Source organism: Ahaetulla prasina, chromosome 8, assembly GCF_028640845.1.
Source record: "Ahaetulla prasina isolate Xishuangbanna chromosome 8, ASM2864084v1, whole genome shotgun sequence".
In the NCBI taxonomy this organism is placed as follows: Eukaryota; Metazoa; Chordata; class Lepidosauria; order Squamata; family Colubridae; genus Ahaetulla; species Ahaetulla prasina.
The window spans coordinates 34,170,464-34,197,667 of record NC_080546.1 but is presented as its reverse complement, the minus strand read 5'-3'; the positions used below and the strand labels follow the sequence as shown (position 1 = coordinate 34,197,667).

At 35.5% G+C, this 27,204-nt stretch overlaps 1 protein-coding gene across 7 annotated transcripts in view; it reads right to left on the bottom strand.

Annotated features, from left to right (window-relative positions):
- The window catches only part of NR3C2 (nuclear receptor subfamily 3 group C member 2), a 178,453-nt gene that overhangs the window by 21,529 nt on the left and 129,720 nt on the right, over nt 1–27,204 (bottom strand). For all 7 annotated transcript variants that reach the window (XM_058192764.1, XM_058192771.1, XM_058192769.1 and 4 more), the window contains 4 exons: nt 26,925–27,041; nt 18,572–18,910; nt 14,794–14,938; nt 1,250–1,380 (listed from right to left, as the gene is read on the bottom strand). In XM_058192764.1, the coding sequence (XP_058048747.1) occupies nt 1,250–1,380; nt 14,794–14,938; nt 18,572–18,910; nt 26,925–27,041 (732 nt within the window). The remainder of the gene's footprint in view (nt 1–1,249; nt 1,381–14,793; nt 14,939–18,571; nt 18,911–26,924; nt 27,042–27,204) is intronic.

Below are 27,204 nucleotides of genomic sequence, written 5' to 3'. Positions count from 1 at the left end.
CTATTCTATTCTATTCTATTCTATTCTATTCTATTCTATTCTATTCTATAAAAATCATATTGTAAACAAATATTTAAGTAAACAAACAAATTTTTTACTAGTTTATATGGCACATATAATATTCCTTGCAATTTTACCCAAACCATTTCTATGTGAATTAGATTAGTAAATGGACCAAATCACACCACAAACTTGATAGATAAATGGAGGTAAACTGAAAAGCAGAAAGCCTCTTGTTATCAATCCCCTTCTAATACTTGGATGGGCCATTCTGAAGATCATATTTGAATATAAATTTATCACAAAAGCAAATTCATATAGGTGAATATTTTCTTTAATTTGAGAAATCTACATTCTACATATAACGGGAATTTTGAGAGGATATTTTACAAATTCTTTAAATATGGCTGACAGGGTAATTATGATTACTTGCAATGTGCCCATTAAGCAGAAAGTAAACTATTCTTCACTTATATTTATATATGTATGCTACACATACACACACACACACACACACACACACATGCTAGAACTATACATACACACACATAAAGACACACATACACACACACACGTGTGTGTGTGTATGTGTGTCTTTATGTGTGTGTATGTATAGTTCTAGCATATATGTAAACTTCCAAGCAAAATACTGAATTGCAACTTCGCAGTTGTGTTTTAGTAATAACATACATGAATCTCACAGACATTTCTAGAAACAGCTATAATGCTAGACTTTACTTTGAAGCATGCAAAATTTTGTTTTATAAATCAAGCAAATTAATCTTGAAGAAATGCAAATTATCACGCCATGAAGAGAAACTGGGCATGTGCCTTGTTGAATTCAGCTTTAATACACTTAGGGTTTTAAAGGTAAAAACAAAAACAGATTTATGCTATACAGAAGAGTTAATACCATCTTACTGTGGGCTGCAAATTATAACAGGATTTGGTAGATCTCAGTACTGAAGCTAGGATGTCTGTTCTCAATTACCAGCCCCTTTTAGGAGCCTATGAGCTGTAGTCTGAACTAACTTCAAAGCTATCACATAATGCATTAAAGTAATCAATCCTGATTTTCAAAAAATGCTATAGATGTTAAGCCTAAAACACTGAAGAACCTTCCAGTTCTTAAAATCAAAGTTCTTTTCTTTTCTTTTTTAATTGATTGGATACTGATTAGTCAATTATTACAATAATATTCAATATTATAGTATTTAAAAATTGTGACTGGAATCATCAAGAAACTCACCTGTGCTTAACAGCAACAAAACTTTCATTATGGTGTATTCTTCAAAGCTAAGCTGCAGACGAACAAATTGAAGGCTGATCTGGTGCATTCCTTGGCATAATTCAAACATTGCAGATTGCCGCATCCTTTCTCTGTAAAAGACAAGACAGAGGTAAAATAAATATATACTGAAGCTTTCAAATGTTTTATTGTTTAATGTTTTGTATTGTGTTTTTGATACACCCTTTTGATATGCCTAGAATTGCTACAGTGAGATGGATGATCATGTCCATCAAATTAATGAAGATAAAAATAATTTATGCTGTTGTCATCATTAGGCAAAGAAGATAGACTTGTCCTCAAGGATCATTTTCATCTCATTAATAACTGTATAGACTACACTCAGAGTTTGGTTAACATGATAAAACACTGACTGAAATATGATCCTGTCAAAATTAATCCATCGTAAGTGTCAATGGATTCTCTTTCGAGAGAAGCATGCAAAAGCTCATGAAGGTTGCTAAATATTTGGCAGGCTGCTTAAGTGACTCAGAAGCATTTTGAATGAAAATGTTCTTTTCAATCCAGTTCAATTCAGATTTAAGCCCAGGTTTGGAATAGCGAATGCTTTGGGTACTCTATGGGAATTTTTTTTATAAAAAAAAAAGAGTAGAGAATCATTTGGATCTACAGTATGTTCTGAATAAAGGAATTATTTCACACTGCTTCTATCCAAATATGATTGGCCATTGGTTGGTTTAGGAAGATTAGAGTCCTGTTTTTAAACAGCCTAAGAACTACAGTATGAGATTCATCAAGATTTTTATTTTATTTAATATTTTCTCAAAACCATTATAAAGAGTTTTAGGTGGGTGCAAACTGAAGTGCATGTAATGATAAAACCCAGTTTTACTTTCCCTTTTCAAGAAATCAGGCTGAGATTGGATGTCTTCAACTGACTATATAACAACTAAATGAGATTTTAGAATTGGGAAAACAACTAAGCAAACATAATCAGGCACAAAACAAAATAATAAATGATAAGGGCCCTAGAAGTGCGTCAATGAACATATTAACTCCAAGCCTTGGAACAGAGCCAGGTCTTAAAGAGCTTTTCAGATCCCCAGGAGAAAGGGCACTCTTTTAAACTCTGGGGCAATGCTTTTCTACAGGGCCGAGGCAGCAATGGAGAAGACACTTTTCTAAGGCCCTGCAAAATGACAAAGTTTCATAGAAAAGAACTGGACTACACTTGCTCTGCCAGGACATACAAGAAGAACAATGATAGATCAATAATTCTACAGATAATCAGACCCCATGGCACGAACGGCTTAGCAGGTAATGACCAGCTCCTTGAATTGCACCCAGAAGCCCACTAGCTACCTCTGCTGCTCACATAGCAGTGACACATGGGTATAACACGTAGCCCCTGTTACTGCTTATGTGGCTGCATTTTGTAATTGTAGCTTCCAGATAATCTTCAAGGAAAGTTCTCTGTAGATCACATTGCAATAGTCCAATTAAAAGGTGATCGGATTGTGAGTGACCATCTGAAGGACCTCTCAGTTGAAGAAAGCAGCAACTCGTACACAAGATGAACCTGGCCACAGTTGTGAGTCCAGAACAGGGGCAGGTTTCACAACTTATTGCCACCGGTTCGCCGCGCCTACCGTGCATGTGCGCCACCTTGAAAACATGGCTAAATAGGATGGTATTACGTCCAGGCGGGTGCAGGCCCACCCACAGTCGCCACTACCAGTTCGCCTAAACCTGTCCAAAATGGCTGAATATCACCTCTGGTTCAGAGGTCTCTTAAATTGTGGACTACCCTTAAATGGGAAGGTGTACTACCATCCAAGATCATATACCTGAACTGGGAAGAGGGGAACAACTAAAGACACTCAGTCTTACTAGGACTGAGCCGAAGTCTATTTTTCCCAGTACCTGAACAACCTCCAGGCATCGGATTAATACACTGACAGCTTCACCTGTCAACCCCAAGTTGAGATATAGAGCTAGAATCAGTACACTGAACAAACAGATAAAGTCATTCAACTTTAGCCAAAGACAAATTCCTTGTGTGTCCAATCACACTTGGCCAATAAAGAATTCTATTCTATTCTATTCTATTCTATTCTATTCTATTCTATTCTATTCTATTCTGTTCTGTTCTGTTCTGTTCTGTTCTGTTCTGTTCTGTTCTGTTCTGTTCTGTTGTTTTGTTCTGTTCTGTTTCATATAGATATCAAACAGCAAAGGCAAGAATCCTGAAGGGCTAGATAGACAGACTATGGGCATGCCCTCCTCTTCTCTACCCATATAAAGTTTAATATTAAGTTCATTTTTCTAAATATAATTAAAGCTCACATATGAACAGAAGATGTCAATTGTAATAGAATTATAAAATAAAAGTTTAGTATTTTGATTCCATAGAGAAGTAATGTATTTTTCATCAGCAAAAGCAAAGGAAAAACAACAAAAGGAAATAAAACAAATCCAAAGGTTTTGGCCTATGAGTCAAACACCAATTATACCAATTCACTGATTTCTGCACCACCGTAGTACAATGTTAAAACATAAAGAGAAAAGAAATCATGCAAGCTATTCATTTAGAAAATTTATATTGCTGCCTACTTGCACATGGAGACTCAAGGCGACTTACAGGACATAAAAACACGATATAAGATAAATAATAATAATAATAAAATAATAATATAATAATAACCCTCCACCCCATTCCCCACCCCAGCAACAACATAATTCCTTCCAGAATCAGGTAATGCATAATTCCTTCAAGATGAGTAAAGATTGAACTTTTCAGGGAGTATAGTAACTTATATGGAAAGGACAGTTGCACACTAATGTCACTGTTGAAATGAAAGTAATTCCTCAATTTCAGCAACTGTCCAAATGGTCAGTATTAACATAACCCATTATATACAGTGCAAGGACTGTAACAGCCACTATGAAGGATTGATAGGGAAGGTACTAGAAGAGAGGATCCACGGATCAGCAGTCAGGATAAATGATAAAACTCTTTAGTTCCATAGCTCATGGACAGACTCAACCATTATTTCAACTGGGAAACTGTGAGCATCCTAGACCAAATTAAAACCATAAACAGTACCGAATTCCTGGAAGCTTGGTATTCAGGCCAATCAACAATCAACAAATACATGGAAATAAATCACATTTACACATCATTGAAAAGAGACAATGAAAGTTAAGAAGGAAAAAAGACCAGAACACATTCTCACCAGTAAACTACAATTAGTCATGCTAGTATAATGAGTGGCAGAAAAATTTGATTAATAAATTAATTAATCTGGAATTAGCACTAGTTAAACAATCAAGCAGAAAATAATATACTAATCAAGGAACTTCCATAGAAAAAGCAACAATCTCACAAATATTGGGAGGCAAGCTACTGTATATAAACAGGAAGCAAACCCCACATTCATTAGCACTGCTAATATTACCTAGTCAGGTAATGAATGTGTGCAAGCAAACAGACAAGTTCAGAGAGCCCCAAGAATTCACAGATCAAGCATGAGCTACATATATTCTCTTCACTGGAACATCTCTAAGCTTTCCGCACTGGAAGCTTTGAATAAGTACGTATTTCTGTAAACTAGGAGATAAAATTCTTGGATAAGCATGTGTTAAAATAGAATAAACAATAGAAATATATTTGCTGTTTTGAAGAATTTGTTAAAATGTAGTTATCGCTTCCTGGGTGGAACAATGAAAACAAAACAAAACAAAATAAAACAAAAAAACCCAGCATACGTTTGAAGTTTGGTAGGAGACAGTTTCGGAACTTTCACAATTATCTGCATTGCTTATACTCAAATGAGGAGGATATTGTTATACAGAGTTGTGTCATATATTGAATACTAGCTGGATACCCGTGCTTCGCTACAAAACCATGTGATGGGGCTTGATAAATTGACAGTTAAAGCACCAAAAGGAACATATGTGGCAAATTTCAAGTTTGTAGGCTTTACGATTCTGGAGATTTTGAAAATTAATGAGTAGTTATGATCGGCCTCTCCTTTCCTCTCCCTCAGGCTGGCACCCTAGAAGCCTCTCTTATCCTACCCCTTTCTTTCCCTCAGGCTGGCCCCATAGACCCTCTCCTCTCCCATTCTCTGTCTCAGGCTGGCCCCATAGATTCTCTCCTCTCCCCTTCTCTCCCTTAGCCTTGCCCCACAGAAATGTCTGTGACCCTATCCTCTTCTCTCCTTCAGGCTTTCTAGCTCCTTCTCTTCATGAGGCTTGTCCCACAGAAGCCTGTCCTATGCTAACCCATTCTCTCCAGAGTTATTTTCAAGTTAGGAGGGGGAGTAGAACATCTAACTAATTAACATCAGAGTGTGTTATAATAATATATTTTCAAAAAATCCTTTCTTAGTGAGCACTTAGACGCCAAGAGGAACATATGTGGCAAATTTCAAGTTTGTAGGCTTTACGATTCTGGAGATTTGTGATTAATGCGTGAATGGTTTTCACTTTTATATATAGAGATATTCTCCTATAGATAGAATGATGTAATCTTGACTATGTTTTCAAATACTAAACCTATTTCTCTTCTAGGCTACTTGGCATCAATTATCACAGCAGCTTAATCTGCTGGCTTTTCTATAGCAGGTAAGCCCTTGACCTTCTTATCTTCCATCCTTCTTCAGTTCTGTTGAGTGCTTTTTGCACCGAGTACAACTGCCACTGCACTATCTTCAATCCACTTCTTCAGGTAGCATCCAAGAATTTATTTTCAGTAGTCTTATCACTTGATCATGAACTATTAAGATTTACTAGTCCAAATTGGGTTTTGCTAAAGCCAACAATCTACCTTCAACACCAAGGTTTCCATCTCCATCTAACCTGATAGTAATCAGCTATATTTCCTGCCTCCCCCCCCACCCAATAATTCTTTTTTTTCCAACCCTGCATATGTGAGTTCACTACCCTTTTCCTGTGCCTTATGAAAATATAAACTATCTTCTATTCCCAGCATCTTATCCGCAACAGAAGCTAAGTTTAGTACTTTTTAGGATGTTTGGATAAATACATGAAGAATAAGCATGATGTGATGATATACAGTGCATTATATAATGCACTGAAGAATCCAGAAACTTGGATAAAAAGATGCCAATTAAATAATCAGCAAAACCAAACCACTGATAAATCATGAACCAGCTCCTAATTTGGAGTTGAGATGTTCTTGCACAAGTAATTTATGGCAAGGTATTTCCTAATAAATAAATGCTCCGTTGCCAGGCCTCTCTTACTTGGACTGAGTTGTATTATATTAGCAGATTTTTCTGATATACTGTAATTCCTAACCCAAGAGTAAGATACTACCTAAACTTTCTTTTTTATAATTTTACTCAACATTAACACTTAAAATTGGTATTTTAAAAAATTAGCATAATAATTATTCACATATACTGACATTTTCAGTTTAAAGTCCCTAGGTTATAATTGTAATTCTTTCAGATTAAATTTATATTTTTGATTCCTGTACGTCACTCCATATTAACTCCTAACATGCTCAATATAGTTCTTTGAAACAACACGTATTTTAAAAAATATGTCACTTAGTGCTATTTTTCCTTTTACTGGTATTAAAAAACTCCCACTTTCCAGTATTTGTCAACAGAGTTTAAAGCATTATTTCAGAATGATGAAAATGTATTTCATCCCACCTATATAATTCAATCTTGCACTATTCATTTATTCCATATAGATGCTTCAGCAACCATAAATGTTTCTCTTGGTTATTCTCTTTGATCATTATGATTTCTACAACAGCAGAAAAATCTACTTGAGGAGCAGAATTCAATGGCACTTACAGATGATTATTTCAGTTATTGACAATTATGTACTAGACTGAGTTTTGCAAGACCAAAATATTAAAAATATCAGAATAAACTATAGTGCTTCGTAGAGATACTACATTTGAAAACAAAATGTAACAACATATGAGGGACATGAGGGCTCGGTAGTTAAAGGTGCTGAGCTTGAAATCTGGAAATATGACAGTCCAGATCCAAGATCCATGTTCTGCCAGATGGGTTGAGGTCCCTTTACTTGTGCCAGTTCCTAGCCATCTAGTATTTCGTAAGTATGCAAATGCAAGTATATAAATAGTATTATGACCCAAGTCACACATATGACAATAAGTGCTAGTAGAATATGCTTACTGCACTACTCTACTTATTATAGCAATATCTCCCAAAATCAACCAAATCACAAATTCTGCTCCCAAACAGTTCAGTAAGTCCAAGCAGTAAGTTCTCAAACAAACACAAATCCCAAGGAAGCTTCCTGGGCTAAGTCTAAATCCAGATGCAAATCCAAGCACAAGTCCTTTATATCACAATTTTATATATGCTGATATGTAATATTTCTAAAATATTAATAGCACCCTATTAATACCTAGCTCTGAAGAACTGGGTATAGGTTGGAAAGATAAAGCAGCACTTTAAACTAAATGTTTAACCCTTATTTCTGCTCTAGGAGGTCATCAATGGACACTCGTTATATCTCTTTTCCGTATCTGCCCATTATATTAGCTTTATATTTTTAATGGAATGACAGATCAGTAAATATGAATCTGTATATGAATCTCATAGTAGAGCTATGTGATCTTTTGTATGCTTTTACACAGCCCTTGCAGGATTTCAAATGAGAATAGACAGGCACTTTGTATTATAACACAATCTACAAATTTACATAACTGATATAGGTCCCATAAAATTTTTAGACAATGATACACCTATTTTTATCTTATACAGTAATTTGCAGATCTTTTTCTAATGAAACTGATAATTTTAAAATATAAAATGAAACGTTTTCTTAACTTTTTATAATTGCATACATGATGAAGACTATGTAATTGCGAACCACTTGGAAACGCATTTACTCGAGATATAGAAGCTATTTCCATAACAGCAGGAGTTCTGTATTGCTGATTGTGAAAACTGTGGTGTTATTACTGTAGCCTTGAATGGACCAAGTTGAACCAGGAGTGAAATCCAGCCGGTTCTATCCAGCTCGGACGAAAGGGTAGCGGTGGCTACGGGAGGCTCTGCCTACCTACGTGGATGTCATGACGTCGCTTTTTTGTGACATTTTAAGCCTCTGTGCATGCGCAGATGATGGCGTGCACACATTGGTGAACTGGTAGGGAAGTTAAGTAAATTTCACCCCTGAGTTGAACATTGTCCAGAAGATCATAGCTCTTCTGGACCACATTTTGTTCTAGGACACTATATGTATACATAAGTAACTATTACTCTTTAAATTCCCAACTTTAAAGCCAGGAAGAAAAAAATAATATATTAGTTTCAGAAAGAAATTTCCATTTTACAGCAAAAGCTTAATTTGGAATTAGCTGATATATTGCGTATGCTTTTCCTGATTCATGTCTGCTGAAACATACTAGGGTAGCAGTATCCAGTTTTGGGGATGTAGCAAACAAATGTGGAATTTTTTGGTATGGATAATTTCACAATACAGCACTGGGCTAGAGACCCCCAGCATTTAATTTCCCAGTAATGCTTTTGAGATTGAGATGATGGCTGAGGGGCATTGTGAAAAATATCAATTAGATTAATGTTTTGCTTTGTATCAAATCAATTTTCCCCAAATTAAAAGAATCCTAGCAGACACAGTAGAGCATGTTGATAGGTAATTTACTGAAATCAGGAACATGTTGGGGCACAAGCAGTACAAATATAGTTTGACGGTGTGAAATGTTAGAAAACTTCTGTTAAGCCTATTTATTCTGTTTGCACTGTATTTGCAACTATCTCTGGGTGATAATGAAACACATAAACCTTTAGATTCTAAGAATGCTAATAAAAGCAAAATTCTTCAAGTTAAGTCTGAGAGTATTTGTTTGACATAATACAATAGTTCAAGTCATAAATTCTTATAGTGATCTCAATGCAGGTTGAACAATGACACTGTAGCCCTTCTCCTCTGTTGTGTGATGTCATATGATTGTCAATAGTGATGAGTCTTCTTCTCTAAAAATGAACTCTTCCATATGAGCTGAAAATCTGCATTATCCAATTTCTAGCTCACGTAGAAGTCTTCATGTGCACAATTGCTCCCTACTGCAGACAACTATCTTGTATTCATGGAGATGTCTTTATAATGTCTACAGCTGGGCCTCTGTGGCTCAGACTGGTAAGACAGTCTGTTATTAACAGCAGCTGCTTGCAATTACTGCAGGTTCAAGCCCCACCAGGCCCAAGGTTGACTCAGCCTTCCATCCTTTATAAGGTAGATAAAATGAGGACCCAGATTGTTGGGGGCAATAAGTTGACTTTGTATATAATATACAAATGGATGAAGACTATTGCTTGACATAGTGTAAGCCGCCCTGAGTCTTCGGAGAAGGGCGGGATATAAATGCAAATTAAAAAAAAATTGAATAATTGGGAAAATGCCCATAGTCTTCCTATGTTGAATTCTACATTGGAATGTAATCCTTCATTATGACTAAAATAATACGTAAACCAATAAAGAAAAGAAAGAGGAACAAAGGAAACACGAAAATCCAGTTGAAAGCATTTGGTAAAAATACAAAGAATGAGAAATAACAAACCTACAACTATAGAGGAAAAATCAATGCAGTCAAACCTCAAAATTTGTTATCAATTATTTTATTTTTCATAGAAAAAGCAACAAGGAAGATCTGGTGAACTAGATCGCCAACAGGGAATGATTGATTAACGAAAGGAAGCAGTGCCAGCTTAAGAGGAATTGTTTACATTATCTTGAAGTTTGCCATATTTTCAAAAAAGAAATTGGAGCATAGTTGTACCTGTACCCCAGATTTTTAAAAAAAGCCAATTTTATTAAGTTTATAGAGTTATAAATTGAGCAAAAATGTATGGACAAAAAACTGAAAGAAATCTAGGAAAGTTGGAAACTAAGATACTAGAAGTCTATTGCATAGCATTTCAAAAATAATGACAGCTTAGAATTAAAAGGCACATTTATAAGAATTAAAATGTGAATGTAATCATTAATATTATATATTTGCTGCTGAGTATCAGCAAATACATAATATGCACAGAAAACAAGTTAGAAAGGCTAAACCACCAAAGGAACCTACGCTTCCAAGGGAAGCTAAGAGCAAAAAACTGGCTTTTTCAACTATGACAATAGTAAAAGAAAGAAAAAGGAAGGAAGGAAGAGGCCCACTCCTAGCAGAAAATGGTAGGATAATAAATAAATAGAGAGTAAGCAAGCAGAAGGCTTCAGATCCTAATCTGCCTTAGTCTCCCCCATCCCCATTAATTCAAATGTAACTGCTCAGAACCACTAACAAACAGAGGGAGTTATCAAGGGTAAATAAAATTAGGATTAGGAAATATTAGCAATGAATTCAAGTCTCCAGAACAAGAGCAATTACATCCAAAAGTTGTAAAGGAACTTGTAGATGTCTTTAGAGTCCCTTCCTGTGAACTTTAAGAAATCATGGCAGATGACTGGAGATAGGTAACTGTTGTTCTACTCTTAAAAAGGAAAAAAGAAACAATATAAACCAGGTCAGCTTGACAGTGACACTGAGCAAAATTCAGAAACAAATCATTAAACAATTGGTTGGCGAGAATTTAGAAAGAAATGCATTTCTTGGCAGGAGCCAGCTTTCTCTCTCTCTCTTTCTCTCTCTCTCTCCCAAATTTAATTGCCTGGGAAATAGAGTGGATATAGTATTTTATTTCCCCCCCAAATTATATATTTTTAATTGTCAACTCTTACGGTTTTATTGTACACCACCCAGTCACTTTTTCATGGATTGGGCAGTCATATAAATTTGATATATAAATTAATTAATTAATACATGCACATCAATAAAGCTTGATAAAGTCTGCCACTTGTACTAGGGAAGAAGGCCCTGTTTTAGCTACTTTAAATTGATTCAGAATTGTTTGAATAAACATATAAAATTAGATCAAATTATAGGTTAAGGTGGAGGGAAGTGTCAAATGGTGAGCTGTTAGATTCTGTTCTAGGTCTTACGTTGTATCATATGACCTGAATGAGGTTTGGAAATATTATTACCATATCTACAGATGACACAAAGAGAAGGGGAATGGAAAGTATCGTAGAATGTAATAACGTGTTGCTGAAAAACCTTGAACAAAGGAAACAACAGACAGTAATCAGTGACTATTAAATTTGGTAAGGGCAAATGTAATGTCTAATATTTGGATAGGAAGAAGCAGAAGCATGAATATAGAACAGGGGACCATACATGCAAAAAAAAAAAAGCTTTTGTTATGCGACAACAGTTTAAAGTAAATGGTAAAAAAGCAATTGTAATTGAATCCACAGAAAAAAGGTCAAAATTAAGATATGGCCATTAGCCAAATCCCATCTATATTGTACTGAGTTCTGGGCATCTCATTTTAGAAAAGATACTGATGAGATGGAATATATTCAGAGAAACAAGTTGATAAAGGACCTCAAAAGAAAATAATATGAGGAACATTTGTAAGCATTGGGCATTTTTAGTCAGGAGAAGAAGCAATAACTAAAGGGCTATAACTGAAGTATCCAAAAGAACGTTGTTCTAAAAGGGTGACCTTAAATTACAGCACAAAATATTTCAGGACACCAGGAAAAAAATTCTTAAGGGTACAAGTTGTTTAACAATGGAATAGTCTGCCTTGGGGAAAGGTCAGCTTTCCTTTTTTGGGAAGGTTGTTAGATTAGAGAATTCAAACAACCCTCATATTCCAAATTACATAATTCAAAACAATCTATGCCTAACCCCTAAAACAAGACATATTCCATATATTGAATACAAATCCAATAACCTCAGACAATATGGAAAATTGCTATAAATACTCCAATTAAACTTCCACAATTTTCTAGACTTCCACATCTAGAAAATTAAAATTAAAATAAACTAACTTTAAACATAGTTTCAGCTACACATTTAAATGTATTATTTATATACTTATATAAGCTGTGAATTTGAATTTGTTTTCTCACTCTTAATCCAATATCTTAATCACTTAACAATTAGTTCTCACCTAGACATAAATACATCACCGGCAAGTCTAAACTGATCGCTTAGCTCTCTTGGGCCAGACTTTTTCTAATACCATAAAAAGAGTACATAATCACAGATCAACTTCGGACACCAGCTAGCAAGTTTTGAACATGTAAGCACTGCAAAAATGCTACTAGTCCAGTGGTGGGTTGCCCCCGGTTCGGACCGGTTCTATAGAACTGGTAGTAAAACTGGCGGGAGGCTCTGCCCACCGAACTGAATGTCATCAAAAGTGATCTGTGCAGAAGCTTCTGCGCATGCGCAGAAGAGCACGTGCGCATGCGAGAAGAGCAAGCGCGTGTGCATGGGCACAATGTGAGCTGGTAGTAAAGGTAAGTAGAACCCACTCATCTTGATAGACTTTAAGGCCTTTTTTTATAATTTTCAGAACAAATTCAAACAAGTCAAAGAAGGAATTTCCAATATTTATTATGGGTCTATTATTTCAGAATTTAACTGAAAAAGGAAATTAAATAACAAGCTCTTTTGTACTTCTAAAGATCATGTTATACCAGATATAGAAAATGAGGCCTAGTTTTCCTAACATTTAGTTGGCATTTGCTTTCCTGGAATTTAAATCCATTTTTCTATGACCTCTATCCTAAAACAATTGAAAAACAATTTGTAAGTTTTTTAGACTACATACAGCTACTCAAAATAATTGATTAGATTTATGGAGATTCTCAGTCATCCAGATCATAGTTGACTTAAAGGTGCTTCCCCCCCCCCAAAGCATTGTTTTTATTTGAGGAAAAAGAAGAAGTTTCACTTCTTATCCAATAGCCATCAGCTGTTGTAAACATCATCTTCTTTTTCCTCAAATAAAAAGCAGTCCAATTGCCTTTAGAAAAAAAGCACCTTCCAGACAATTAACTAAACTAGATTAAATTATTTAAATTAGCCTTTTCCCAATTTTTAACTTTTCAAACACGGTTCGCCAATGTTGCCAATATCAATCTCCCAAGATTCGATGGGACCATCCATTAATATTGTTGTTATTTGTAGTGGTATTCATTAAAATAGTATTTATCAAATTATTTTCATATAATAACTGTTTGAGGATAAATGAAAATATGAAAATTCATGAAGGGGTCAATGAGGTGAAAAGTTTGGGGGCCACTACCTGAGAAGAACCCTTGGAATCAAGTCTCAGTGGACCCTTGCATAAAAATATGAAAACTTTACAATACAATATAGTCCCAACCTACAATTTTTACAAACAATAGTCTGATAGGTAAGCAACAGCATTAAATTATTCCTACCATTCAAGTGCTAGCAATATGTAGCATACAAAGTTCAAAAATGATATGTGTTTTTGCAATCATGTTAGCTTTGCAGAACATCTAGCAATGTCTCAGGGAACTGTGGATTTCCACAGAAACTCAGCTGACAAAGGCTGATCTAGATAATATGGTGCCCTGTTACTTTTATAAAAATAGTGCAACAAAGAAACAACTGGACTGCTGGTACTGAGACTTTGTTCCTAGCTCCAATAATCTTCTAATTATTTAAATACTTTATTAATAACTAACAGGCACAACCATTGGACGTTCACCTATATTAGGCTTTTGATAAGTAGAAGGACAAAATTAACCACGTATTTTAACATAATATAAAATTTCATTTACACAAAATTCATCTCAATCCAGTGCAATTAATATATAATAGATCTCCAGTGTCAGATTAATTTGCCTGCACCAAGCAACTGTTAAAACTATGATTGAGGGTTTTTAGTTTTTATAAACAGCATCTGAGGAACTATTAAATATATTCTGCAAGTAACTTTGATTTTTTCTCTTCATTCTTAGGGCACAAAAGGTAGTTTAATAACCTAAAACAATTTCAAGAGTAATTTGCAATATGGTATCTATTGCTACTGTTCCATTAATAAACATAATAAATAATTTCATCAAAGTAGCTCACTTCCTTCACATGAACTTCAGCAGTGTTTTTGATTTGCATCCTTGTTTTTATGGTACAAGCATGGCTAATATAAGCAAGATTTTATGTTTCTAGTTTGAAAAAGAAGGAGCCCACAGCAATGAAATAAATGATACTTACAATTATTGTTGTATGATATATAAAAAAGGCTTCTTCCAAAACTAGTAATCGTAATGAATTTACACTGAGCTCCCGTGTACTCCTAACAAGAACAATTTCTCTCAATAAACTTTTTAAAAATAATGCAAATATTTTCAAATTGTGTAAAAGTAAATAGATACATTGAATATTCTTTTTCTTTAAGTTAAGTATTAGTTATTTGTCAAAGCCAATTAAATGTTGAAGCTTTGGAATCACATACAATGACAGATGCAAAGTAAAGATAAGGGCAAGAACAACACATGTGAGAAAGATGTTTCCATATGCTCATTTTCCAGTATTTGTATTCCTTCACAGCTTTGCATTCTATATGTAGCACATTGTAGCAGAGCTTTATTTTATAAACTCCCTTGGAAAAACAAGCATTTATTGGATAACTTACTCATTAAAGACCAAGTCAGGAGCAAAATAAAGAAACTGGCTATTTGTATGCCTGTATGATCTCCAGCTCAAGGCAAACGACGATAGACACATCCAAGAATACTGTATTAAAGTAATTTGGTCCTCAAGAGGCAAGTTTCTAAATCCTGATGAAAAAAAGAGAAAAAGGATTAGTAAATCTTTAGTAGCAAAAGAACTCCTTAACACCCAGAAATACAACCACTTGTAGATTTAGTCCTGTCAGGAATCATCAATTCTAACTTTAAAACTTTACCTTATTGATGTGAAAAACATTTCCTTATGAAGCCTCCCAAAGGAGCTTTTTCAGGAGACAACTGGACTTCCTTGTTTTTTTCTTTTGAAGAATCAAGAAAGTCCAGTTGCCTCCTGAAAAAGCACCTTTGGGACAATCATGAGCTGGATGACTGCATATCTCTGCAGATTCATGAAGCCTCCTATGCATGGAACAGTTATTTTGCAGTGATCTGTGTCTGGCCTGAAAATCTGTATTTCAGGCCAAACAATTTGGGGAAGGATCAGGAATAAGCCAGGCAGATTGGTGACAGACCACAATTAAGGAGAAGTTAGAAAGGGAAAGCATTAAAAAGATACAAGGAGAGCAGGCAGCTCTGTTGGATATGTGGTGCTGGAACTCAGTCATAACCATTGTTGATGTCTTTGGCTTTATCTGCAACATTTAAAATCCATCCTCTTTTGATTTTCTCAGTGTCTTCCTTTCCATACCTCCCCTTAGCTATCACCAAGGTTCTTGGAATAAAGAAAAAGAAAATACAAGAAAGGTAGATAGTCTGCATCAGCTTGGAAATTCCATAACTGAAGCCAAAAATATTGTTGATAACATGTGTAGGATAAGGGGAGGAGGGAAAGAAAGGAGGTGGGGAACATCCATCGTATTTTCTATTTCATGCACACTGCTACTACACATCTTAAAACTACGTACGGAAGATACCTGATAGTTTCTTATTGGTAAGGGAAACCCGGTCACATATCAGATTAGTACACTGTTATTTCACAGATTTCCTGGCAAACCCCTGGTTAGTAATATTATGAGCTATATTTCTGGAAAAGATCTGAAAACTAGTGATACTCAAACACACATGAAAATATAAGGTTTATTCTAAGAAGGGGCCAGAAAGTTCTGTTCACACTGCTATATTTTTATATGTTCTAAGCAAATATTTATAACTTGTATAACAACAACAACAACTTGTATTTTGGAAATACTCTGAGCATATATCTATATTTATGGATATAAGTGGTATCATGCAGCTAATGAATCCTTTCTAAAACCTCCAGATATTTTTAGATTATATCTCCCACAATGCCTGTTCTGAGAATTTGGAGCCCCAACCCACATGAAGGAAAACTGTACACATGTTTTTTAATGATGAATGTATTCTTTATTCAAAAAGTTTTTATTAGTCAAAAAAAAGGTTTATACAAATACATATCAGGTATGGTAAATTTTCATTTTTCTTATCTAAAATAAGAATTTTACTCAAATTTTTTAACACATACAACAGCCATATGGCAAGCAGGTAACACGAAGTAGCTAAGTTTACAAATTTTAAATACGTAATAAAGAAGGGTCAAGAATAAACAGAATATCGTACAAAAGAGAATAAGGAAAACCAACACAATCCCAAATATCTTTATCACTTCCTAGTTTTGGATCTCAGAACTCTGGGTTCAGCCTGACCCAACTCCAGGGCCGCAACAGCGGCAGCCGCTTCCGCCCCATGATCTATAACCTCCCCTTCTTCAATTCCTGGGTCATCTGATTCCAGGAGGGCTTTGTGTTCCTCCACATAGGCCGTAGCCTCCCCAATTGTACTGATTTTTTTCGTAATGCCCTCCCGGAAAATCATCAATCCCTCTGGCATCAGCCATCTGAAGCCCACTCCCTTCTGGTACAATTTGCTTGACAAAAAATAATATTTCTTTCTTTTTTCACGTACCTGTCTGGGAATCTGCCTCAGAATGGCTATCTCCCTGCCCCTGTAAATCAGTGCCCCACTCCTATGTTTTCTAAGAATTTCATCTCTCGTCTCTCTTCTCACAAATTTGACATGAACCTCTCTGGGAACTGCATGCGTGCGTGCATATTGAATTAACTCTATAAACTCGATCCACATCCCAATTCATGAAATCAACACCTCTCCCAAGAAATTCTCCCAACAATTTAGTCACAACATCTCTCAAGTCTTCTTGGTCCACTTCTTCCAAATTTTGAAACCTAAGGAAATAAGACATTTTATCCATCTGTAGTCCAAGCACAGCATTGCCTGTCGTCTCCTCTCTTTTCTGCACTGCCGCATCTCACCCTCAAACCTTCCACTTTCTGCTTGTTTTCTGCTGAAACTTGTTGAGTATCCTTTAAATCCTTTTGGATAGTCACAATTTCTGCTCTTATTTCATCAATTTCTTGTCCATATTAGATAACTTTTCCAAAATTCTCTCCATCTCTCCAGCAGTTGGTCTCTGACCTTTGCCATTAAGGAAAAAAAATACAAAATCCTCAGGCAGGCACAGTATCCTTGTAATTTCCTCCGGATCCACCAGGGGCACTCACAGGAGCAACGAGTCCAGAGTACAGTTAGTCAACCAGGAAGCCGAAGGAAGTGATGTCATCAAAATTCTCATAGTGAAGGCGGAAGCTGGGCGCCACCACTGTTCCCCAGAAGGAGGGGGCCTCAAACCTTCCCTCCTAAATTTCTCCATCACCTCTTCTCTCCAGAGCTCCACAAAACCGGTAATCTTCTTATTTTAAGTTCTCCTCTCTCCAGAATAACTCGTGCTCCTTCCAACCGCAGGGGAGAAAAAACCCCCCCGCACTCCGGAGCACTCCACTCACGTTTACCGATATTCCCTTCCCTTCTCCTCCTCAATTCTTCTCCGTTCCCTGTTCACCACCAGGCTGCTGCAGTTATAAATCCAAAGCCCCGGTGTCACCGGGCACAGCGGCCCAGGCGACGACCAAAATAATGGCCGCGGCCTGTGGCCTCCAAACCCCGCCAAGCCTAGGACGCGCCAGCATCGGTCCCCCCAGTCCTGTATGTCGGCTGGGAGACCCCTGGCGAGCCGTCCGTGCGGCAGGTGTCCTTTTCGGAACACCTGGCCCCTGAGGGCCTCGGCGGCGGCCGGATTCGGGCGCTGGAGGCAGGAGAAGCCTTCCAGACGTCCGTTGCCGCTGGACACCGGAAGTCGTCCAATGATGATGAATGTATTCTTGATACAAAAGAAGTTCTAACAGTGTCGGTGAACCTATGGCAGGCATGCCGGAAGTGGCACATGAAACCATTCCGCAAATAATGCATGGCCTCGCTGGCTCCTCTTCTGTGTTCCTGTGATCACAGGAGCGCCGGTCAGCTGGGCATTGCACGCGCAGGAGTGGTGGAACCCGGAAGAGCAGCATTCTGGCACACCTGCGCAGGCTGGCACCCAACCTTCTGGGTTGATGTTGGGTGCATGCGCGAGGGCCAGCTGTTTGTTGGGTGTGCTTCCAGGCTGGTGTATCCGGGTGTTTGGGTGCCGGCTCACACATGCACAATGGACTGCCACTTTTCCGGGTATCGCCACTCCCGCATGCATGAAGGCCAGTTGGGCCACACATACCTCGCGGGATGGTTTCACGTGCCACTTCCAGCATGTAAGCCGGCACGTGGGAACGTCTAGAAAAGAATGTTCTAACACATTCTTTTGAGCAAAGCATACCTTAAACTCAGAATGCCCATATTAAAAAGTAAGAATAGTCTTACCTGGGAGGATCTTTGCCCATTTTACCACCTGAATCATCTGCTTGCCAGCAAGACGATTTAAAGTGGAGAGCAGGTGTTCTGCTGTGTCTGGTTTTGAACTATCATATCCTGCATATACAATTTCAGGTTCGATGTTTTCTAGAACCATAGCAGGCGAGGGAGTAAGTGCTGGTGAAACTGCAGATAAGTGAGGAACAAGTGCTGTGTTCACAGAAGGTTCTTTTGCTGGAGCAATATATGTAACCCCTTCTTCTGGGCTTTGTGGTGGCTGCTGCTGCTGCTGCTGAGGTGGCTCTTCGTGGATACCTTTTAACTTGCCCAATTTTTTCGACTTCCGGGCTGTAGCAAAGATGAATCATAAAATGGGGTAAGAATGTAGTTGTATCATACAACACCAGAAACTATCCATCTTTTTTAAAACTATGTAAAACACACAAATGGCACTGGGAAAAAACAGGCCAATAATTGAATAATTATATAATATTATATTATATAATAGGAATAGCATTTAGATTTATATACGCTTCACAGTGCTTTACAGCTTTCTGTAAGCAGTTTAGAGTCAGCACATCACCTCCAATAATCTGGATCCTCATTTTACCGACCTTCTACCCACCACTGTGCTACCATGGCTCTTAATAATAATTGAAACTCTTAATAATAATAGCAATATATTTTGAAGCAGGAAATTAAATAGAGATGAAAGCAAATTATAATAGTATTCCATTGTAAGCCATTTAAGTTTCCCTTTATTAACTGAATCACTTATTATTTTCTCGCTCTTTTGTTTTGCAGTATTCTCAGCTAAGCTTTTTCTCAACTAGTTTTGAAATTGCACTTTATGATTCCTTTAAAATAATTAACATAAATATTTTTAAGTGCATCAACTCAAGTAACAGCTACCAAAATTATACTTTAAATAATGAATCTTTATTACCTTCTCATAGTAACCTGGGTCACAAACTAAGAACTTTCAATAAATTTTTTCTTTTAAACAAAATTGCATGTATTCTGCAAATATTACTGTAGACCAAACCAACTGCATAACTTTTATGTTCTTGAATGGCAAACAAGTCTGCATTATAGATTATTTTATCTAAACTCAATTACAATAATCCAGACACACAGATATAAATATGCTTTTTAGTATTAGCCTAAAAATTATTTTTTAAATAAAAATTTACAAGTATTTTTATAATTCCTTATTGAAATTCCATTCTTCATAGTATAAACTTCATAAACATGAGTTTATATTAATTTTATTTAAATGTGTCAATTGTTATATAAAATATTTTTTTCAAAGAAATAGTGGCAACTGATTTATTTATTTATTTATTTATTTATTTATTTATTTATTTATTTATTTATTTATTATCTTCAGATCTGTCATTTAAAATGCATTCAATCCAGTTGTAATATACCTTGGCCTATACTTCAATGGGTCTCGAACTCCTGGGCTACAGACTGGTGACCTGTCAAGAACCGAGCCACGGAAGTGGCAGGCAAGCAAGTTTCATCTCCACATGCCCAGGATCTAGCTTGTGTGTGAAACCATCCTCCCCTGCTCCAAGTCCATGGAAAAATTGTTTTCCCCAAAACTGGTCCCTGGTACCAGAAAGGATGGGGATGCTGCTATAGGTAATGTCAATATTTTTAAATCAAGCAACATCTAAGCCAAGTTTGTGCATTACATGATAGCTGTAATCTTTAATGGTGAATTAACAAGGGAATTAGATTTACTACAGATAAATCATTGAGCTATGTGCTTATTTCTACATTGCTTAGTTTATAAAACCTACAATAATATTTATAGAATGTGTGTGTACACACACACATATCTATCTGAATATTATATCTGAATATGATAGATAGATGATAGATAGATGTGTGTGTATATATGTGAATATACATATACATCATCATCATCATCATCATAAGCATTTTAGCCATTGTCTATCCACTGCAGGATGGAGGCCTCTTCTGTATATTTCCAACCATTAAGGCCCTGAGCTTTCTTTTGCCAATACTTGCTGATGTTGTCAATCAATCTTGTTTTAGGTGTCGTTCATGGACACTTTTTAATCAAGTGGGATCCATTCTATGACTGCCTTGGTCCACCTGCCATCACTTCTTCTTGCTATGTGACCAGCCCATTTCTATTTCAATTCTTTATACACACACACACACACATACACACACACACACTTCTATCTATCTCATGTGTGTGTGTATGTGTAGAGCTAGAGCTAGATATATAAAGAAATGCAACTAAATACATCATGCAAAAGACTTGGCCATCAAAACAAGTTATCAGAATTGAAGTAAATAATGAAATCATGCATTATTGGAAAAGGATATAGATTAATTAATCCAAAAGAAGCATTCTAATAAAAAATTTTAATTTGTTCTGTAAGGAAGAGAAAGATAAGAGTATCCTTAATGGAACAGAATAATATCCACTAGCAAAGAAGATATTACAAACAGATTATTGACTTTTGCATAAGAAGCATGTTCTAAATATTAAGGAAATAAAAATAGATCTTCAGAATGGAAATGGACCAAATGCATTCAAATCATGTTTATTAGTTCATAAAGTACATTTATGTACATAGTACATAGGAGTGAAGAATAAGGATGAGACAGGACAACTTCCAAGATTTATCAAGCCTGCTGACAGTTATCTTTTCTCATTAATACATGCAGGGAGAAAACACCAGCTAAAAGTGTATCCTTGAAAAACTTAAAAAGAATTGGGACATGAGACTTATCTGTTCTTCCAATATATGGAAGAGTACAGGAAAGTGAAACAAAAAAATATGAAAAATATGAAAAAGACAAGCATTGGAAAAGGTACTTTGTTTCTTTTCTGGGATCATAGCTGAATTATCCAGATGATGAATGGAGGATAAAATTTATCAGAATATAAATAATGTAGTAAAAAACACCAACACCAACATGAGCTCTTTGTGCAAAATTACAAATATGATTTAATAGATACAATAGAACGTTATTTAAGAGTAACAATGACTGCAGTACAGCAACAGTAACATACTATTTGTTCGAAAAAACCTGAAGCAACACTATAGAAAGAGAAAAGCATTTCCACTGAATGTTAAAAATATATTCAGAAAGCCTGAAGAATGGATTTGGCAATGCCGGATCAAAATAAGTGGAACAAACTAGAAGTGGAACATTGTTGTTCATGCCTATTCTTAATTTCTACCCAAGATGATACCAATAATGCTTATCAAAAGAAAACTACAGATCTTTAAAAAGGCATTATATTGTAATTATGAGAACACTAAAAAACTCAAATTTCTTAGATGAAAATGTCTGTGAAGGATGATCCTTCCAGAAAGTTCTCCATTCCAGTAAAAAAAGACACAAGAGGATCAGCTAATCTTGTTTTTAAACATTGATTTTAAAAATAAATAAGATTTAGTAGAGGAAAGGGAAGCCATAAGATTATGTAATGCTGGAGTTCTTGATTTAAAGATCAACTAAAACATAATCAAACATGTTTCTTGAACTTAGAAAAGCAAATATTAGTAAATTTGGAGCCATATTAAATAGGATCTCAGAGCAGGAAAAATAATGGGAAAAAGAACTCAGGATTCCTCAAGAAAGAACTAATAGTTAAAACCACAATTCTATACAATCTCAATGGAAAAAAACAAATGGAGGAACAAAAAAAGAACTCAAAGTGGCTATACAGAAAACTTGAAAATAAGACAGAGGAAATGAAAGGGGACCAAATCAGAAAGAAAGAATACAAGTTAGTAGAACAAAATAGGTGCCTGTTAATCAGATAAGTTTTGTAATATTATAGATGATTTATTTAGACACAGTACATATAAAACATTTGATAAAGTATTTCATCACATACTGATTCGCAAGCTACTTGTTAACCATATTGGCATGACAATTAAGTGGATACTTATTTAGCTCAAAAGCCCTTTTCTGTGGATTCTCATCAAATTAGAAAAGTATCAAATGGAGTGGACTAAAGGTCATTACTGGATAATTTCATTAATTAATAGCTCCAATGAAGAAGTGGAAAGAATTCTTATGAAATTTGCAAAACTGATGAAATAGAGGAGAAAGTAATAAAATTGATAGGTTCAATAAATGGGCTAAATGTAAGAATGAAATTTAAAATGGACATGTTCTTCACTGAGGAAATAAACATCACAGAGTTACCAGATAAGAAATATCATATGATAATGCTGTGTTTAAAAATATTTTTAAATAATAGTTCGTTACAGTAACAGTTTGGCACAAATTGAGCCACTGATGGCTGGAAAAAAAAAGAAAGAAAAAGAAAAAAAAAGAAAAAGAAATTTTAGGTTTCATCAAGCAGTGATACCCAAATCTCAAGAAATAATTTACTGTCTCCTTATCAAAGTTTATTGGCCCAATGAGTGGTACCAATCACCATGTTCTATGTAAGATTCAGAGAAATTGGACAGAGCAATCGAATGATAAGGAAACAGCAACTGATTTACGAAGAGGAACCAAAGAAGCTGAGTATTTTACCTCAGGAAATGATAAGCGAGAGTAGATATAATAGCACCCTTCAAATACATGAAAGGCAATCGCATAAAAGAAGACCGAGACCTGTTTTATCTTCTTCCAGAGTAGAGAGCTCTGAAAAATGGAAAAAGTTCTTGGAAAAGAAGTTCTTGTTAGAAGAAAGTTCCTAATGGTAAGAACTGTTCAACAATGTAAGCAATTAGCCAGGGAGGTGATGGGCTCTCCTTCAGCAGATTTGTTCAAGTAGAAGCTAGACAGCCATCTCTTCAAGACACTTTAATTTCGATGCCTGCACTTAGCAGGAAAGTAGACTCAGTGGCCTAAATGGCTCCTTTTAACTTTAGGATTCCAAGATATATTCTTTTCATTATTATGATTCTGAGCATAGTCAGCCAGATGTTTATATTGGATTTGGCATTTTTATTCACCTACTGAATCCTTTCCAAGGACCTGGAAGATGATGCTGTTTAGTTGTGTTAAAGGTATCTCTTATAATTAATTATTAGTTATTTATTAACATAACTTTATATGAAAAATTAACATGCACTTTGACTACACAGAATGTGAGCCGCTTTTTACAATGTATGAGCTATGGTGGCACAGTGGTTAGAGTGCAGTACTGCAGGCTACTTCTGCTGATTGCCAGCTGACAGCAATTTGGCAGTTCGAATCTCACCAGGCTCAAGATTGACTCAGCCTTCCATCCTTCTGAGGTGGGTAAAATGAGGACCAAGATTGTTGGGCACAATATGCTGACTCTGTAAACCGCTTAGAGAGGGCTGTAAAGCACTGTAAAAAGGTATATAAGTCTAAGTGCTATTGCTATTGCTGTATAAGCTCTTTTTATTTAATGAAAAGTAAACATAAATGTAGATCTTTGTATGCAAAATTATCCATTCACTCTGGAATAATATACCGTATTTTTCAGATTATAAAATGCACCGGAGTATAAGACGCACCTTACTTTTTGGGGAGGAAAATAAGAAAAAAGCTGATTGGCAGGTGGATTGGCCTCCTGAAATACCCCCAATCAGCTGTTCCCAGAGGTGAATTTTAGCAACAGGTTCTTTGGTTGTGAGCTCTGTGCCTTGCTTTTTTTTGGCTTTCCCCCCCCTGCATCTGAAACTGTTTCAGAAAAAACGTTTTTCTGCCTCTGAAAGCCTCCAAAACAGAACTTCAGAAAAAAAGCCTCTGAAGCTCTGTTTGGGGCTTCCTTTCTGAAGCTCCATTTTGGAGCTTTTTTCCTAAGCTCTGTGAAGCTCCATTTGGGGCTTTTTCTCTAAGTGCCATTTCTGATGCTTTTTTAAGCCTCTGAAACCTCCATTTGAGAAGCTGGGTGAGACTACATTCAGAGTATAAGATGCATCCAGATTTTCACCCTCTTTTTGTGGGGAAAAAGGTGTGTCTTATACTCTGAAAAATACGGTAATTATAGTATAATTTAATTAATCTATGTGATGAAATCAACTGATTAATCAGACTTATTCATATGAAATGTATAAATAATTGCTAAATTTAAACTATTTTTATGTATTAGAATACTATGTCAATATGTCTAGAAATAAACTTTTAAATTATTTAAGCAAGCTTTCTGAATTTTAAAATTCAGCAAAACAAACAGATCTTTTATTACACCCACCTTCACCCCACTTTCATTTTCCGGCACTGTTCCCTAGCTAGCTTATGCATTGTCAGCCAACTCTCCTGCTAACTTTGTTCAAACAATTTTGTCTCAACCAGAGCCAAGAATGGTCCATTCTCTTTTCAACTTGCTCTCTTGTTGCTTCCACACCCAAATGTTCCCTTTGGCTGAACTTTACAAGTCGTAGAAACCAATCCCTATTTTTCATTCTAGCCTCAAGATTCTGTTGCTCCACTCCTTGATTCCACCTCTGTTACTGAAGAATAACTTTTTTTTATTATTATTTTTCTATTCTACAATAATAAGGATTCTTCTACCCATTTAAGCCACTTATAGTTTAAACCTGTTACAACTTCTCATGAATGAGTGATATATAATAAAGTACACTTTGCAGAAAATGCAGACAAAGTATTTTCTTTAGAGCTAAAAGAAACTTTTACAATAAGTAACTACTACAGTTACCATTTTTGTGCTGCAAAAACATAAATTACAATTATTTGGCACAAGGAGATATAAAAATGGTAATTATTGTCAACTACAGCCTTGTGATCATCTAGAATTCTGCAGCATAGATATGGTAGTACAATTCATCACAGTTTTTGTGTCAGACTCAAAAACAACAACAACAACAACAACAACAAACCACTCTAGAAACTTCATTATTTGAATTACAAAGCTGAGAATAAAGTACTACAGATTTTGGGGGGAAATCAGCTACTTTATGGGGCAAAAATGAATAGGAAAAAAAAGATATTAAATTGCAAAGAAATGAAGAGATGCCTGTCTGTTTCTGTGATGTACTACAATTGAAATATCAGAGCACAAGAATAGAAAAATACAACTTTTTGAAGAGACAAATGAAATCAATATGTGTTATTTTACGTCATTCAGTTATACTCTGTATTTATATAAATTTGGGTAGCTGCTTTTCATAGCAATGTAGGAGGAGAATCATGTCAAGCTTTGGTGTCAAAAGTCAGAAGTCAAATAGGATCATTTCTGGCTAGCGAATTTTATTAAAAGATATAAGCTTTTATGAGCTGTTAGCGAAGTCAGCCATGGATTATTAATGTTAGACCTTTTAATAAAATGTGTTAGAAAGGTGCTGCAAGAATCCCTTCAGCCTTGATGAATGTTTCTGTGAAGCAACTAAGGAAACATATATCACAACATACATCATCCATCTCTTTTATACACAACACACACATGCACATATGGAAAGGACAAATCTTGCATTGCAATGCTACGATGTAATGTTCATGAATCTGATGAAGCTTCCGGATTCAATTGCTGCTTTCACTTTAATGAGAAAGATACATTTTTCCCTTCTCCCTTTCTTCTGAAGGAAGCCTTATACAAATGCACAAACAGAAAAAATTCAGAAGTGATGACATTCTGCATTCTGATAATCTCCAATTTCATTCAAGTTTTTAAGAAAAGATTGGACAACCATTTGTCTGAAATGATATAGGGTTTCCTGCCTAAGCAGAGGGTTGGACTTGAAGATCTTCAAGGTCCCTTCGAACTCTGTTATTCTATTCTATTCTATTCTGTTCTGTTCTGTTCTGTTCTGTTCTATTCATATTTTTTTTAATGGGCAAAACTTTAACTATCCAGTTCACTTTAAAAAAGATATGTGACTAAAAGTTATGCTATTTATTTAACAGGATAAATATGAAATAATATAATTAAAATATGATCATCATAGTTAAGCAATTAAATTATACTTTCCCCATATTTTTACTATAATTAATTTTGTGCTAAGATGGAACATAGCAGGAGATCTGGCAGTTAACACATAGTTTTTCTCTGGTTAAACCTGATATTTTATTGGAATGTTTTCACAGCACTACCACAAAAACAATGAAGCAAGAAAAAAAATCCCTCCAACATGACCCAATACTTCAGTCCGATTAGCTGCCTGATATTCCACTAAAATTTCAGTCATCATCTAACTCTCATTGTTCTTATTCTGAACTATTATTTATTTTTTTAAAATGAGAATGACAGTAAGATTTTATGATGTTTTATAGAATGTTTCTTTCTCAGTAAAAGAATTCAGGACAGAGCTTCCAAGTTCATCTATCTAATACTAATTTAAAAAGAATCAGGTGTAACATATATTTGCGAAATAAAATGAAAAATAATAGAAAGTACTAATACTCATAGTTTACTTACCTCCTAAATTCATTCCAGCTTGAAGACACTTTTGTAATCTGCAAGCTGGACAGTTTTTTCTTCTAATTTTGTCAATTATACAGTCATTCCGTCCCGCACATAAATAATTGTGCTGCCCTATAACAAATAAAAGACAGAATATAATAAATTCTATTTTAACAATATACAATAAATAAACTGTCCACAACACAGACTCACAGCTCTAAACATGAAAGAATTCTTCTTCCAGCTTTTACAACTATTTTTAAATCTGCCAGAGCATTTTAAAATAACTGCTTAT